This window comes from Hipposideros armiger, unplaced genomic scaffold (genome assembly GCF_001890085.2).
Source record: "Hipposideros armiger isolate ML-2016 unplaced genomic scaffold, ASM189008v1 scaffold_457, whole genome shotgun sequence".
NCBI lineage: Eukaryota > Metazoa > Chordata > Mammalia > Chiroptera > Hipposideridae > Hipposideros > Hipposideros armiger.
Genome location: NW_017731807.1, coordinates 1,213,799 through 1,226,482, shown reverse-complemented (window position 1 = coordinate 1,226,482; position 12,684 = coordinate 1,213,799). Strand labels below are relative to the sequence as shown.

At 47.1% G+C, this 12,684-nt stretch overlaps 1 protein-coding gene and 3 non-coding genes across 4 annotated transcripts; 3 read left to right on the top strand and 1 right to left on the bottom strand.

Moving 5' to 3' along the window:
* Positions 1–3,709: 3,709 nt before the first annotated feature.
* TRNAW-CCA (transfer RNA tryptophan (anticodon CCA)) lies at positions 3,710–3,781 on the top strand. Its single transcript has one exon. It is a non-coding gene; the product is annotated as a tRNA-Trp (tRNA).
* A 446-nt stretch (positions 3,782–4,227) lies between these two features.
* On the top strand, positions 4,228–4,309 carry TRNAS-GCU (transfer RNA serine (anticodon GCU)). The gene has a single exon. It is a non-coding gene; the product is annotated as a tRNA-Ser (tRNA).
* A 754-nt stretch (positions 4,310–5,063) lies between these two features.
* On the top strand, positions 5,064–5,137 carry TRNAI-AAU (transfer RNA isoleucine (anticodon AAU)). Its single transcript has one exon. It is a non-coding gene; the product is annotated as a tRNA-Ile (tRNA).
* Positions 5,138–5,791: 654 nt separating this feature from the next.
* Positions 5,792–9,641, bottom strand: BORCS6 (BLOC-1 related complex subunit 6). Its single transcript, XM_019665984.1, has one exon. It carries the CDS (start codon positions 7,565–7,567, stop codon positions 6,509–6,511), a length of 1,059 nt encoding a protein of 352 aa, XP_019521529.1. The 5' UTR covers positions 7,568–9,641; the 3' UTR covers positions 5,792–6,508.
* Positions 9,642–12,684: the final 3,043 nt, after the last annotated feature.

Below are 12,684 nucleotides of genomic sequence, written 5' to 3'. Positions count from 1 at the left end.
GTGACAAATTAGTAGTTTTTAGTATCATTTTGAAACTTGTAGTTTTTTATCATCTTTTGTATGTTTGAGTCCATTGCAGTTATTCTTTTTGATGCTCAAATTGTCTCAGTTTTTTTGTTTTTTAGGATGTACCTTTCTTGGAAGAAATACCGCACTAGTTCCAATAGTCTTTCTATTTTTTTTTTTTAAAGATTTTTATTGGGGAATTGGGGGATGGGAACAGACAAGTTGCTGTCCTTTTGTTCCTCAGTCTAGTTGTGGAGGACGTTGCCTCACTGGCCCAAGTTGGCACCATCATTGCGCTCTTCCCAGGAGAGGCAGATCAGTCGACGGCTTCTGGACAGCCGCTCACCGTGGCTTGAGGGCCGCTTAGGCTGGTCAAATTGTCTCAGTTTTGACCAGTGGGAACCTCTTCAAGTTGGCTCATTAGTGTGTTTCTTTTCTTTTCTATGTGAAATTTACACAACATAAAATAAATCATTTAAAGTATATAGTTCAGTGGTATTGAGACACAGATAAGAAAACTGAACCACAGAGCAACATATTTACCTGCCCCAGGTCACAGATCCTATACTTGATGACACCAGGCTTCAAACCCAGGCTGACTTGAGAATTGGAGCTCTTCCTCACCAGTCTGTTACCTCTCACTAGTCCTCATTATAATCTGTAAACATTTAGTTTGTTACTTTATTCAGTTGTTGTGTCTCTCCTACTAGAACACAAAAAATGAATGCAACAGATAAATGAAGTTCCTTGAGGTCAGGGAGAAAAAACAAAACAAAGCCCAGGAGAGCCCATGACCATTCTAAAATGTGTGTAGGAGTTGAGGGGTGTAAGGGAGCAGAGTGGTGCAGCAGCTTCTCAGCTTTAAGAGAGACCAGAAATCCAGATTCTTATTCCAATTATAAATGTTTGTATCCAACTTAAAAATGAAAAAATGAGAAGGAAAAAAATAACCCTGATGGCAACAGCATACAGGCGTCAGGCCACCAACTTTCAGCCTTTGGATCAGTACTGTCTAACAGAACTTCTATGATGATGAAAATATTTCATATTATCTCTGTCCAGTATGGTAGCCAGCTAGCTTAATGTGGCTATCAGTCACTTGAAATGTGGCTAGTGGGATTAAGGAACTGAATTTTTAAATTTAAATGTAATTTGAATAGCCCCATATTAAATAGCCATCACCCTAGTGGCTACCATATTGAGCAATGCAACTCTGGACAGAATCATTTATTGGTTTCTAAAAATTTAGAAAGTGGTGGGATGAATGGAGGAGATTTAACCATCAGAGAGTACTCTGACACTGGACTGACCATTCTTCACACCTGTTGTAGAACCTCTCCGAGCCTAGAGATCAAGTCTACATTCCCTGGTACCATATTCATTAACCCAACTTCCCTTTCTAGGAAAATTTTCCACCTCACCCCATGATCTTCAGCTACCCAGACATGTCTCCTTCCTCTGTTGGGTTGTAGGAAAAGTCATGACATTTTTTTTTTTTATGTTTTTCATTGAAAAAATGCATCATGACTTTTCTGACAACCCAATATAAGCCAGGCTCTTGCTCACTATAATACTTTTGCTAAAGCTATCCCTTGTTAGTTTCACAAATGCTTACTGAATACACACTGTATTCCAGGAATTGTACTGGGTGCTAGGAATACATATTTTCTACCCTTGAGTAACTTAGACTGTAGTGAGGGAAAACAACCAAAGAACAATTAAAAGGTAGTATTTTAAGTGTTATCTTGGAAAAGACACAGGAAGGGCCTCTTCTCCCAGATGAGTGAAGAAGTGGGGAGAAGAGAGCTTCTGAATTGAGTCTTGAGGGGTATGTAAGGATCAGGCAGGTAAGGAAGGATTGGGAAGACCATCAAGCAATACTACCAAGGACAGTGGCACGGACACAGTTGGGACTGAGGTACGTTTAGGCAACTGTCAATAAGTCAGCATGGTTGTCACAGGGAAATGAGCAGTCAGTGGCTGAAGAATCAGGCAAGGACCAGATAACAACAACAACAACAACAACATGATTGTGTGATTATCACCAACCAGGCTCTGAGCACTTTATCTGTAGTAAATAAACTAATAGTGATCTATTATAATCTTTACAGATGGGGGCATTGAGACACAGGGAGGTTCAATAACTAGCCCAAGCTACACAACTAGTAAGTAGCAAAGCCTGCATATGAACCCTGGCAAACTGGTTCTAGAACCCCCAGTGCTTAAGAGGTGCTTGGCCTTGGGGTCACAGCCAATAAATTAGAACTTAATCCTGATTTTAAGCCACAGCGTGATGGGATCATGTATGCATTTTTAAAAGATGATTCTCTTGGATTATTCTGGAGGCAGAGAGATCTATTATAATAATCCAATGAGAGAGACTGAGGGGATAGCTATGGGAATGAAGGCTTGGAATTGACAGGACTTGGTGACTGGAAATGGTAGTGAGGGAGAGGGAAGAGTCAAGGCCACTCACCAGGAGTGCAGAAGGACTGGGGAGGTACGCTGACAGAGTCAAGTGGAACAGCCCAGCTGGCACTGGATGTCTGAATCCAGGGGTAGGAGCCCTCAGCACATACGTGATGGCTTGACTGCAGGGAAGGTGTGTGAGGAGAGAAGACAGAACTCTGAGAAAAAGACAGAAAAACAGTCTAAGAGGTGGGTGGGTGAGTAAGAGCTGGGGGAAGGGCAGCAGATGAGTGTCATGACGACCAAAGGGGAAGAAAGCTCTTAAAAGAAGATGTTGCTCTAAATCAATTAATATCAGGCCTGAGAAATGGCCCCCGGCTTTGACATTTCTGTGGTCCTTGATAACTTTCGGGAGAGCCACTGTGCAGAATGTTTACACATTTGGCTCGGAAGGGAAGGAATGAACTATAACACGACCTCTTCCGCCATATTGGCCTGTTAAACTCCTCTCATCCTCCAAGAAGCAAATGGCGGGGGGGGGGGGGGGGGGGGTGTCTCTGCCAGCTCTGGTATCTCTCTTTAGGGGTTCTCAGCTCTGTCTCACTTGGGGAACTTTAAAAAATACTGATATTTATGGTGATCAAAATCAGAACACTGGTTGCCCCTAGGAAGGGAAGGGACAAGAAAGAACTTTCTCGGGTGATGGAAATGTCCTACATCTTGAAAGTGTTGTAGGCTGCGTTTGTCAGAACTCATCAAAATACACACTTAAGATCTGTGCATTTCATAGTATCTAAATTATTCCTCAAAATTGTAAAAAGTGACAAAATTACCGATGCCGGGGCTCTATCCTGGACTTTTGAATTAGACTCTCCGAACCTGGGGCTAAATCGTTGCTATCCGAAGGCTCCGCAGGCGACTGTGAAGTGCTGCCGGGGAGAAGACGCACCGCTGGAGGAGCTAATCTCTCACCGCTTCAGGCGCCTTGGGCTGTGGCATGGCTCCATCACGTTCGGCCTGGTATCCGGTCCTTTCATCGGATCCTGTTGGGCTGTGAGCTCTGGCTCTCCCAAATGACCAGCTCTGGGCTACCTGGTCCTCCACAGGACGTCGGAGGCGGGGCTGGAAGAACCACTGAGCCCGGAGCACGCAAAGCAACTGCCCAGAGGGTATGCAGTGGACGCTGCTTATCGTATAGGTGGCAAGCGGGAAAACGCGTGCACCAAGCCGCAAATTCAAATAGGTCAAGCCGCTAACTGGTTATGAAGGAACCTGACCAAGAGCTCGACCGGCTGACCTCGTGGCGCAACGGCAGCGCGTCTGACTCCAGATCAGAAGGTTGCGTGTTCAAATCACGTCGGGGTCATGGTCATTCTTTTCAACCCCCGGTGGGCTTCGGTTGCTTTTATTCGTTCACCTCATTTTCAGCTGTGTTCGACCCCCATCTCCCAGAGCCCGGGTAAGAGAAGAAGCATCTTGTAGGAACCGGAAGGTCTTTTGGCTCGAAGTCCCGTTGCCACCCCGTCGGGAGAGCCCAAAAATCTCGCGGTGGTTTTTGTGGCAGAGCTGGTACAATAGATCTGGGTCTATTGCGGGGTTCCTGAGAGCTGGCGCACGCTCGGGATAGCTCAACCCAGAGGGAAGAGGATCGGGCGTTTGCGTAGGTGAGAAGGTCAGCGCCGTGAGAGTTGTCTTCACAGGGCTGGGCAGGATCCTAAAAAGTGAGCTCCCTTGTACACTTAAATGAACTCATTATTACTGAGGAATAAGAGTTCAGACCCCAGAGGGCATAACTGGAAACCTTTTACTGTGGACGAGGTGGCCGAGTGGTTAAGGCGATGGACTGCTAATCCATTGTGCTATGCACGCGTGGGTTCGAATCCCATCCTCGTCGGCTTTCTGATTACGGATTCTGCCTTCTTTTTTTGCAATCCAAAAATAATTTCTCCCGTGACCTTCTGTCTGCCCACATTCAATTTCCGCTTCACCCCTTTCTCCTCTCTTACCCGCAGCCTTGTTTTTCGTCACGTCTACTCTTTTCCTGTATAGACAAAGGTTGGTAATAAAATATCCGCGCACATTTACTCATCGACCATGGAGCTCACCACGTTAGGGAAACAAGATGTGAACCCTCCCAACTCCAGGCTTCGTGGTTTAGTTAATTAAGGCTCCTGTCTAGTAGTAGTAAGTAGATTCTGGGTTCGAGTATCAATGGTGTCTCTTTGAGTCTTCGCTCTCCTTGCAAAGACGCTGCGAGGGGTAGTCGCTGAAACTTTGGGCGTTCGACCCCATTTTATCCCGCACAGGTTCATCCGTTCTCTCGGATTCTCCCGGAGCCATATCAGGCTATGTTTTTCCACTTCTGTTTCTGTTCATGAACGCGACGTGTATGTGTCAGTCGTGAGCACCTGATTTGCACTTCCGCCTGCCGCCAAACGCCATAGTCACATCATATGTGCTTATAAGTATTACAGCTTGATTATTCTGTTACTTCCCGAAATGCTTGGGGATTCAGTTCTCGCATTCTGTTCATGCCTCCCAAAGCAAACGTATCCATTTAAAATTTTTTTCCAAGGATAGGACTAATAGGTAATGTGAATTCCAAACAGTTTCATAATACTTTTACATGGAGCCCCCAAGCAGCGAGTGGCCGGTTAGCTCAGTTGGTTAGAGCGTGGTGCTAATAACGCCAAGGTCGCGGGTTCGATCCCCGTACGGGCCAGTGGGCACACTTTTGATAACTGTTAATTTCTTGCCATTGGGTAAAGTTTAGTTAGCAACATTTCCAACCCCAGAATTCTTCACACACAAAAGAGAAACGTGTTTAAACTCAGTCTAAAATGCTAGTGTTTTCAGGTAGAGGAGGAAGGTTCAACCAAATGAACTTTTTCTGTGATCTCTGTTTCTAAATCTCCTGACCATAACATGGTGGCTGATGGAACTTACTATGTGACTATAAACAAAAGGCTGCCAGGGGTTGGAACAAAGATTGTCTCAAACCATACATATGGCACTGATCAGTGCAGTGTGGAAAACGGGGTCAGGAATGGAGCTAACAAGTGTTTTCAGCCTTCCTTCACAGCAAAGATGTCCAATTTGCTCAGTCCCTGCCTGTCCACTTCAGGATCTGAGAAGATGATCCCTTCCCTTTCTCTTCTGGAACACCTCCTTTGTTTCTGCTTTTACTGCATCTCTGAGCCCGAATATGTGCCCTGCATTTCTCAGACCTGCTGCCTAAGAACAGGAATGATATCCTTCCCCATGTTATCTGTGACCCCACCCTAGCACCAGCCCCAAGGGAGCTTCATGAAAAAGACCAACCCTTATTCCCATTCTTTTGGTTCATCAATCCCTGTAACGCCACACAGACACAGTCTCAGCCTTAGCAGCAGCAGCACTTTAATTCCACAAAAACTGAGAAAGCCAAAACTGATTAGAACACTCCACAACAGGTAAGCTTCAAAACCAGCAAAAATTCTACTGAAACCTGAGAACAGTGAGACCCCTCCCAACTCACCCCCTCTACCATGCAATGCATTCTTTCTAGCTCCACCCTGGTTCTGGCTGAAGAAGTGGGATGGTAGGGGTCAGGGGGTTAGAAGCAAGAGGTTATCCATCTGCAGGTGTGCATCCTTGTCTGCATGGTGTGTGGCCAAGGACCACTCAAGCTCCCACAGCCCCTGGCACCTGAGATGTGGCCACTGGAGTCAGGGTGGCCACAGTGGGGGCTGGGGCCCCCTCTGTTCTCCTTTCTTGATCACATATGGCAGTCATGTCTACCAAGCCTAGACCTGAAGCCCTGAGTTTAGGGATGGTGCGGTAGCTAGGGAAGAGTTGGGGAGAACAAGGTAGCTATAGATGGCCAATTGAATTGAAGCAGAGCATCATACCCTCCCACCAGGAGAGCCTTTAGAACTTCCCCATATACACCTGCATAAGGCCCATCGAGTGGTCATGGGCCTGCTAAATGCATCTGGAAGAGTCTCCAATATATAGGCCTCCTCTCAGCGGGCAGTTCCCACCAGGGCTCCTTGAAGAGACCTTAGGATTCTGCTGGGCCTTGGCACGGGCCTGGCCTCTCCTACCCTCCTGGTCACTTGCACAGGGCCTCCAACACCTCCAGGGTGCGTCGGATATCCCGGACTTGGCGCGCCAGCCCCTGCACCGGCTGCAGAGCCCGCTCTAGCTCCTCGCAGCGCGCCAGCAGGGTGTACATTCCCTTGATGCTCATGTCCACAGCTTCGCCTAGGGAGTCCACAGCGTCGCGGTAGGTCTGGATACAGCCCACGCTCAGCGCTGTCAGTTCCTGCACCGCGCCACCCAACCCGCGAAGCAGACGGTCCACCCTGCCGCCCAGCTCCCGACTCAGCCGCTCCAGGTCCCGCAGCACCTCGGGATCGATTGGGGGGATGGCTGGAATGAGTGCGGACGCTGAACAGGGCTGGGTAGGGGGCGGGGGTTGAGGGGCTCCGCTCAGACGGATCTTGAGTTGCAGGTTGTTGGCGACAAAGTGGGTGAGGTCACCATGGCGGCTCACCGTGCCCTCGAGCTCCAGGGGGCTGGAGATGGTGGCGCGACGCCCGACGCCCGCGCCAGACTCCGCACCCCCTGCGGACCCGGCGCCACCGCACGCCCCACTCAGCCCGTCCAGGCTACGGCTGTCCTGAAGGCGGCCGGAGAACGAGCGGCCAGCCCTGCCGATCGCCGCTGCCTCCACGTCGTCTTCCTCCTGCTGCTCAACATCTATCTCGCTGCCTCCCCTGCTTCCTCGACGGCAGACCCTTTCGGATGCAGGTTTGTCCTCTGGCGGCTCAGGGTCCTGGTGCAGGGAGGACCCGTGCAGATCGTGTTCGGGACCCGGCGTCCCCCGGCGTCTCCCCGCCCCAGACAGCGTCCCTGCGAGGCCAGGCACGTTCTCCGGGACCTCCCGTTCAGGCCGGTGGACTACACTGCAGCTCGAAGTCTTCGGGGACGCCCTGGGGTGGTGGCTCGTGCCCCCAACGTTCTCGGCCTCTTCCTCCCCGGATACCCGGAGGCCTGAGGGCGATTCAGAGGGCGTTCGGCCCGGCCCGCTGCCAAAGATCGCGGCTTGCTGTCCCCTCAGAGCTAGAAGGTCCGCCTCGGGCCCAGGCCGCCCCAGGGACGACTCCATACTGCAGATGAGGGCAGAAACCCAGGACTTGGTTCGCCCCTGCTCGGGAGGCGTTGGCGGCGCCTTTAAGGGGCGTTTGTAGAAGTGCGCCGATTGGCAGCGGGCTGACAATGGGTAAGGAAGGAAACAACACTCTGATTGGTTGCAGTGACCAGAAAGTCCCGGAAGAAGAGCTGTTATTGAACAGGCGGACACACGTGAGAACCAACGGGGTGGAGAGAAGGAGGTGACAGGTGCTCTCGTTGCCCCGCCCTTTCAAAAAGTTGAGGGGGCGGATCTTAAAGATGAAGGTCCTGAAATACCGGAGTTCCTCCAGGGGCGGGGCTCAGACTTTTGATGCCCACGGTCGTCACGCCCACAATTCTTGCTTAACAAACACACCAAGTAGGGACCAACAAGAGTTGGGGGTCCTAAGAGGTCCTTAGGATGGAAATAGTATATCCTGCTTGGACTATCGGGATTGAACCGCACCTAGTTGATCAGGAAGGATGAAACCAGGATTCTCAGCAGAACATGAGGATACTCCGTCGTCTTCGGCTCACAGACCTAGCAGATGAACCACTCAGAACCACTAACGGGTGAACAGCGAAGCGAGCTTAAGGGCTGTCCTGTGCTTTTGCCACTCTATTCTCTTTCTCCCGCCCCCTCCAGGTATGAGAGCCTCTCCCCTTGGAAAAATAGCATGTGATTTTGCTACTAGATAAAATATTCAGTAAATGAATGTCCCTACATGAAGACCAGAGCCCTGTTACCATTCTGATCTCATATCTTCCTTCCCTTCCTCTCACTGGCCTGCTGGAGCCATACTGGCTTCCTCTTCACTGTTCCTCTGATAGGACAGACATGCGCCTGCCTCAGGGATTTAAACTTGCCCTTGCCTTCTTTTTTGAGGCTGAGTCTACCAAGAAAAATTTTCAACTTGGATATTGCTCTGTCCCTTCTCCCCTCAGGTCCTTATTCAAATGTTACCTGAAAATTTCAGTGAGGCACCCCTCCTTATAACCTGTTTAAAATTGCACCACTTTCCCCAGCAATTCCCAATCTTCCTTCCCTGCCTTTTCTCTGTAGCACCTATCACCATCTGACATACTATATATTTTGCTTACTTGCTCATCTAAGCTCCATGAAAGCCATGTTGTCTATTTTGTGCTAATTTGTAACCCTTGTGCTTAGAACAGTGCCTAGTATATAGTAGGTGCTCAATATTTATTAATATTAATCACCCCAAGTCATTAATTTCCCCCTTTTTGGCTTAAACTCACTCAAGATGGGTTTCTGTCATTTGCACCCAGTCCCGACTAATACACCATGAGGCCAATGGTCTATTCTAAGCTTTTCTCCCTTTCTCCAAGACCGACACTGCCCTCCCCACTACTTATCTTCCTTTTACCCCTTCTGCAGATGGATGCTCTTTACTCAGCAAGTGACAGAAAACACAAGTTGATCCAAAAAAAAAAAGAGGTTGGGGAAATTTATTATGTCGTGCAATAATGGTCTCAAGACAGAGTGCATGTCAGAGAAGCTTGCATTCAGTGCCCTAAGGCCATCATGAAGGACTTGGTTTCTGTCTGTGAGCAGCTTTATCCCAAGTGGGCTTCCTCATGGTGGCAAAATAGCTATGTCACTTGTCATTCTTTGGGGGTTATATTAGCCTTCTTGGGTTGCTATAACAAAATACTATAAACTGGGTGTTTAAACAACAGACACATTTCTCCCAGTTCTAGAGGCTGGGAAGTCCAAGGTGCCAGCTGATTCAGTTCCTGATGAGGCCCCTCTTCCTGGCTTGCAGACAGCCATCTTCTTGATGTGTCCTCACATGGTGGAGAGAATATTAGCTCTTATAAGGACTCTAATGCCATCATGAGGACTTGACTTACCCTCACGACCTCATCTATACATTATTACCTCCACAGGCCCTACCTCCAAATATCATCACTGGATATTAGGGCTTCAACATATGAATTTTGGAGAGATAAAAACATTCAATCCATAACAGGGGTCATTTGCCATTATATTTGGCCTTCCAAGATGTGAATGAAATTCAAATTTCAATGTCCATAAAGTTTTATTGGAATACATTCATGTTCACTCATTTATGTAAGTGTACTGTCTGGTTGCTTTTGTGCCGTAACAGCAGAGTTAAGTAGTTTCAACAGAAGCCATATGGCCTACAAAGCCTTAATTACCTCCCAGACATTTACAGATAAAGTTTGCCACCTCTTGTACTGCAGGCTGCTGAGAAGTGGCTCACTTCCCAGGAAGTGCTTATTTCTCCTGTTTGCCTATCACTGTCACCCACTGTTGGTCACTTCTGGAGGTCTGATGTGACTCATATTTTCACACATATGCACACTCTGCTCAGGAGGCTTTGGAATATACTTTTCAATATTTTATAAAAATATTTTTTGGTCAAAGAGGCCTGTATTACACAATGCAGGGAGCTAGAGATGGATGAGTTTTGTTGCAATCAGGGACAAGTGTCCTGTTAAAGGCCCATGTTTTCCCTGCTACTTCATGAATACACATAATTTTTGTTGCAAACTATGCAATTTCTATATATGAGAATTTAGTATATGAAGAAAATGGCATTTTGAATCAATTTATATAAATGGTGTAAGAGACCAGCTATTTGAACTAAAGTAAAACCAAAAACAATTATTTCATTCCTTACACCAATAAAATCAAATCAAATCTGTTTTGATCACAATTTTAAATAAAAAGGAAGTACTGAAAGAAAACAAAGTGCACTTAAAAAAATATATAAGCTTGGGGTGATGAAAGTTTTTTAAAGAAAGACCAAAAGTAAAATACCATAAAGGAAAAAGATGATAGACTTGACAACATAAAACTGGAAAATGTCAACATGCAAAAACCACCCTAAATTATGTTAAAAGACAAATTGCAGAAAGGAAAAAAAAATTGGCAAAGTATATGAGTATGATAAATTGTTAATATCCTTTGATCTTACAAGTAGCAAAAGACACATATAATAGAAAGATGGCCAAGGACACCAGGGTTGGTTAATTCAGCAGCTCAACAAAATCACTGAGGACACAGGCTCAAAATAGTCTGGGAGTGGCATTCTAGAAAATGGGAAGAGCAAGTGCAAAGGCCCTGAGGTGGAAACAAATCTGGCATGTTAAAGGAATGCAAGAAGGCCTGTGCTTTAGTGAAGGAAGGCGATGAACAATTGAAGATGAGTTTGGAGAGGTAGGGAAGGGGCAGGATCTCTTTAGGCAGGGATTTTAAACTCAGAATCACCTGGGGAGTTTTAAAATATATAAATGCCTAGGTCTCAAGCCCGGCCAATTAAATCTGAATTTCTCAGGGTGAGGGTCTGAGAGTTCTATTTTCTTTTTAAGCTCTCCAGGTGATTCTGATGTATAGCCAGGGTTGAAAACCGATAGAGGACCTTGCTATGGTAAGGAGTTTGGATTTTATTCTAAGGGCACTACACTGAAAAACCAAAGGAAGGTTTTGAAGAGGGGAATGACATTCTCTAATTTCCACTCTGTGGAGCATGGACTGTAGAGGCCAGGAATAGACGCTGGGAGAACAGCTAGGAGTCTGTTGCCATCGTCCAAGCCAGAAAGGATGTTGGCTTGAACTAGCATGAGAGCAAAGGAGTTTGTAAGGAAGGTGGGGTTGGATTTGACTGGAGATAGTGGGGAGGATAATGGTAGCAGAGAAGAAAAGGGAGAGAAACCAGGGATGATTTCTAGTTTTTTGGTGAATGATGGTGCTATTGACTGAGATGGGAGAGATGTTTTCTTCTGGAGGGGGTAGTGAATTGAAAGTACTGTTTTAAGCATGTTAACTTTGACTATTAGACACATTAAATAAAGATGCCAAGTATATGTGAGTCTTGGGCTTGGTGGAAAGGTTCAGGTGAGAGATATTAATGTGAGTCATGTTACAGCCATGGGATAGAATGATATCAGTGTAGATGGAAAAGAAAAGAGAACCCAGCATGGAGCCCCCAGGGTCCACCACCAGGCTCAAAGGAGGGCTCAGCTCGAGGGAATTAGCTAGGCCAGAAGGAAAATGAAAATAGTGCGGTTTCTGAAGTTGGAAGGAGGGGAGGTAGCTCTAGAAGAGAAAGTTCACCCCTGTTGAATGTGGCTGAGAGGTGGGGTTAGAAAAGGGCCTATCTGATTTGGCTGGAATAGTTTCAACAGCTGATGGGGCGGGGGAGGGGGAGGGACACAGGCCATGACTTTTAAAAGTCTCTGGGGGTCAAGCCCAGGTCTCTGACAAAAGTCATGGCACAGAGAAGTGAGGAAGTCAGTGCACACATTGAGTGTAGACAATGCGCTTGAGAAATTTTGCTGTGAGAGTAAATGGGGAGATAATCAGGTATGGGTCAAGCTACTAGATGTTTGTATGGTGATGAGAACTGTCCAACCAAAAAAGGAACATATTAATGGTTGATAAGAGAACTGGAAAGGGATAGTTGCGGGGACAAACTTGTTAAATGGCCAAAGGACTGGGTCCAGAGCATATCTGGAGGGTGGCCTTTGATGGGACCAGGGTGCTTCTTCTACTTGAGGGTAAGAATGGGGAGGCAGCTGACATATGAAGAGGGGTAGCTTGGGAGCGTGGGTTGGATTATAAAAGACCTAGTTCTGCTGCTTCTTAGAGAATGGCAAGGGAAGGTCATAAGGGTGGGGGTTGTGGAGAACTTTGGTGACTTGGGGAGTGGAAAAGCCAACACATGTGGGAGGGTAGAAGAAAATCATTGCTGGTGGGAGGAGCTGCCCCACCACTTTGGAGAGCAATTAGGCAAAATCTGTTGAACATTTCTCAGGCATACACTACGACCCGGCAGTGCCTTGTCCTTCTTTAGATCTTTCCCAGAAAAGCCCTCACACAGGAGCACAGGGAGGGATGCAAAAGACACGGCTATAGTACAACGCACTGAAAATCATCTACATGACGATAAACAAAATGGCATTTTTAAAAACCTAGGAATATCCACATTAAGGATTAAAGTGCAACAGCTTTAAAAATGTGGGCCGACCGAGTGGCACGTTGGTTAAGAGCTGGCTTGGGACGCCAGAGGGCCCCGGTTCGGATCCCACATATGAGGGCCAGAGACACTGCCCTCTACAGCTAAG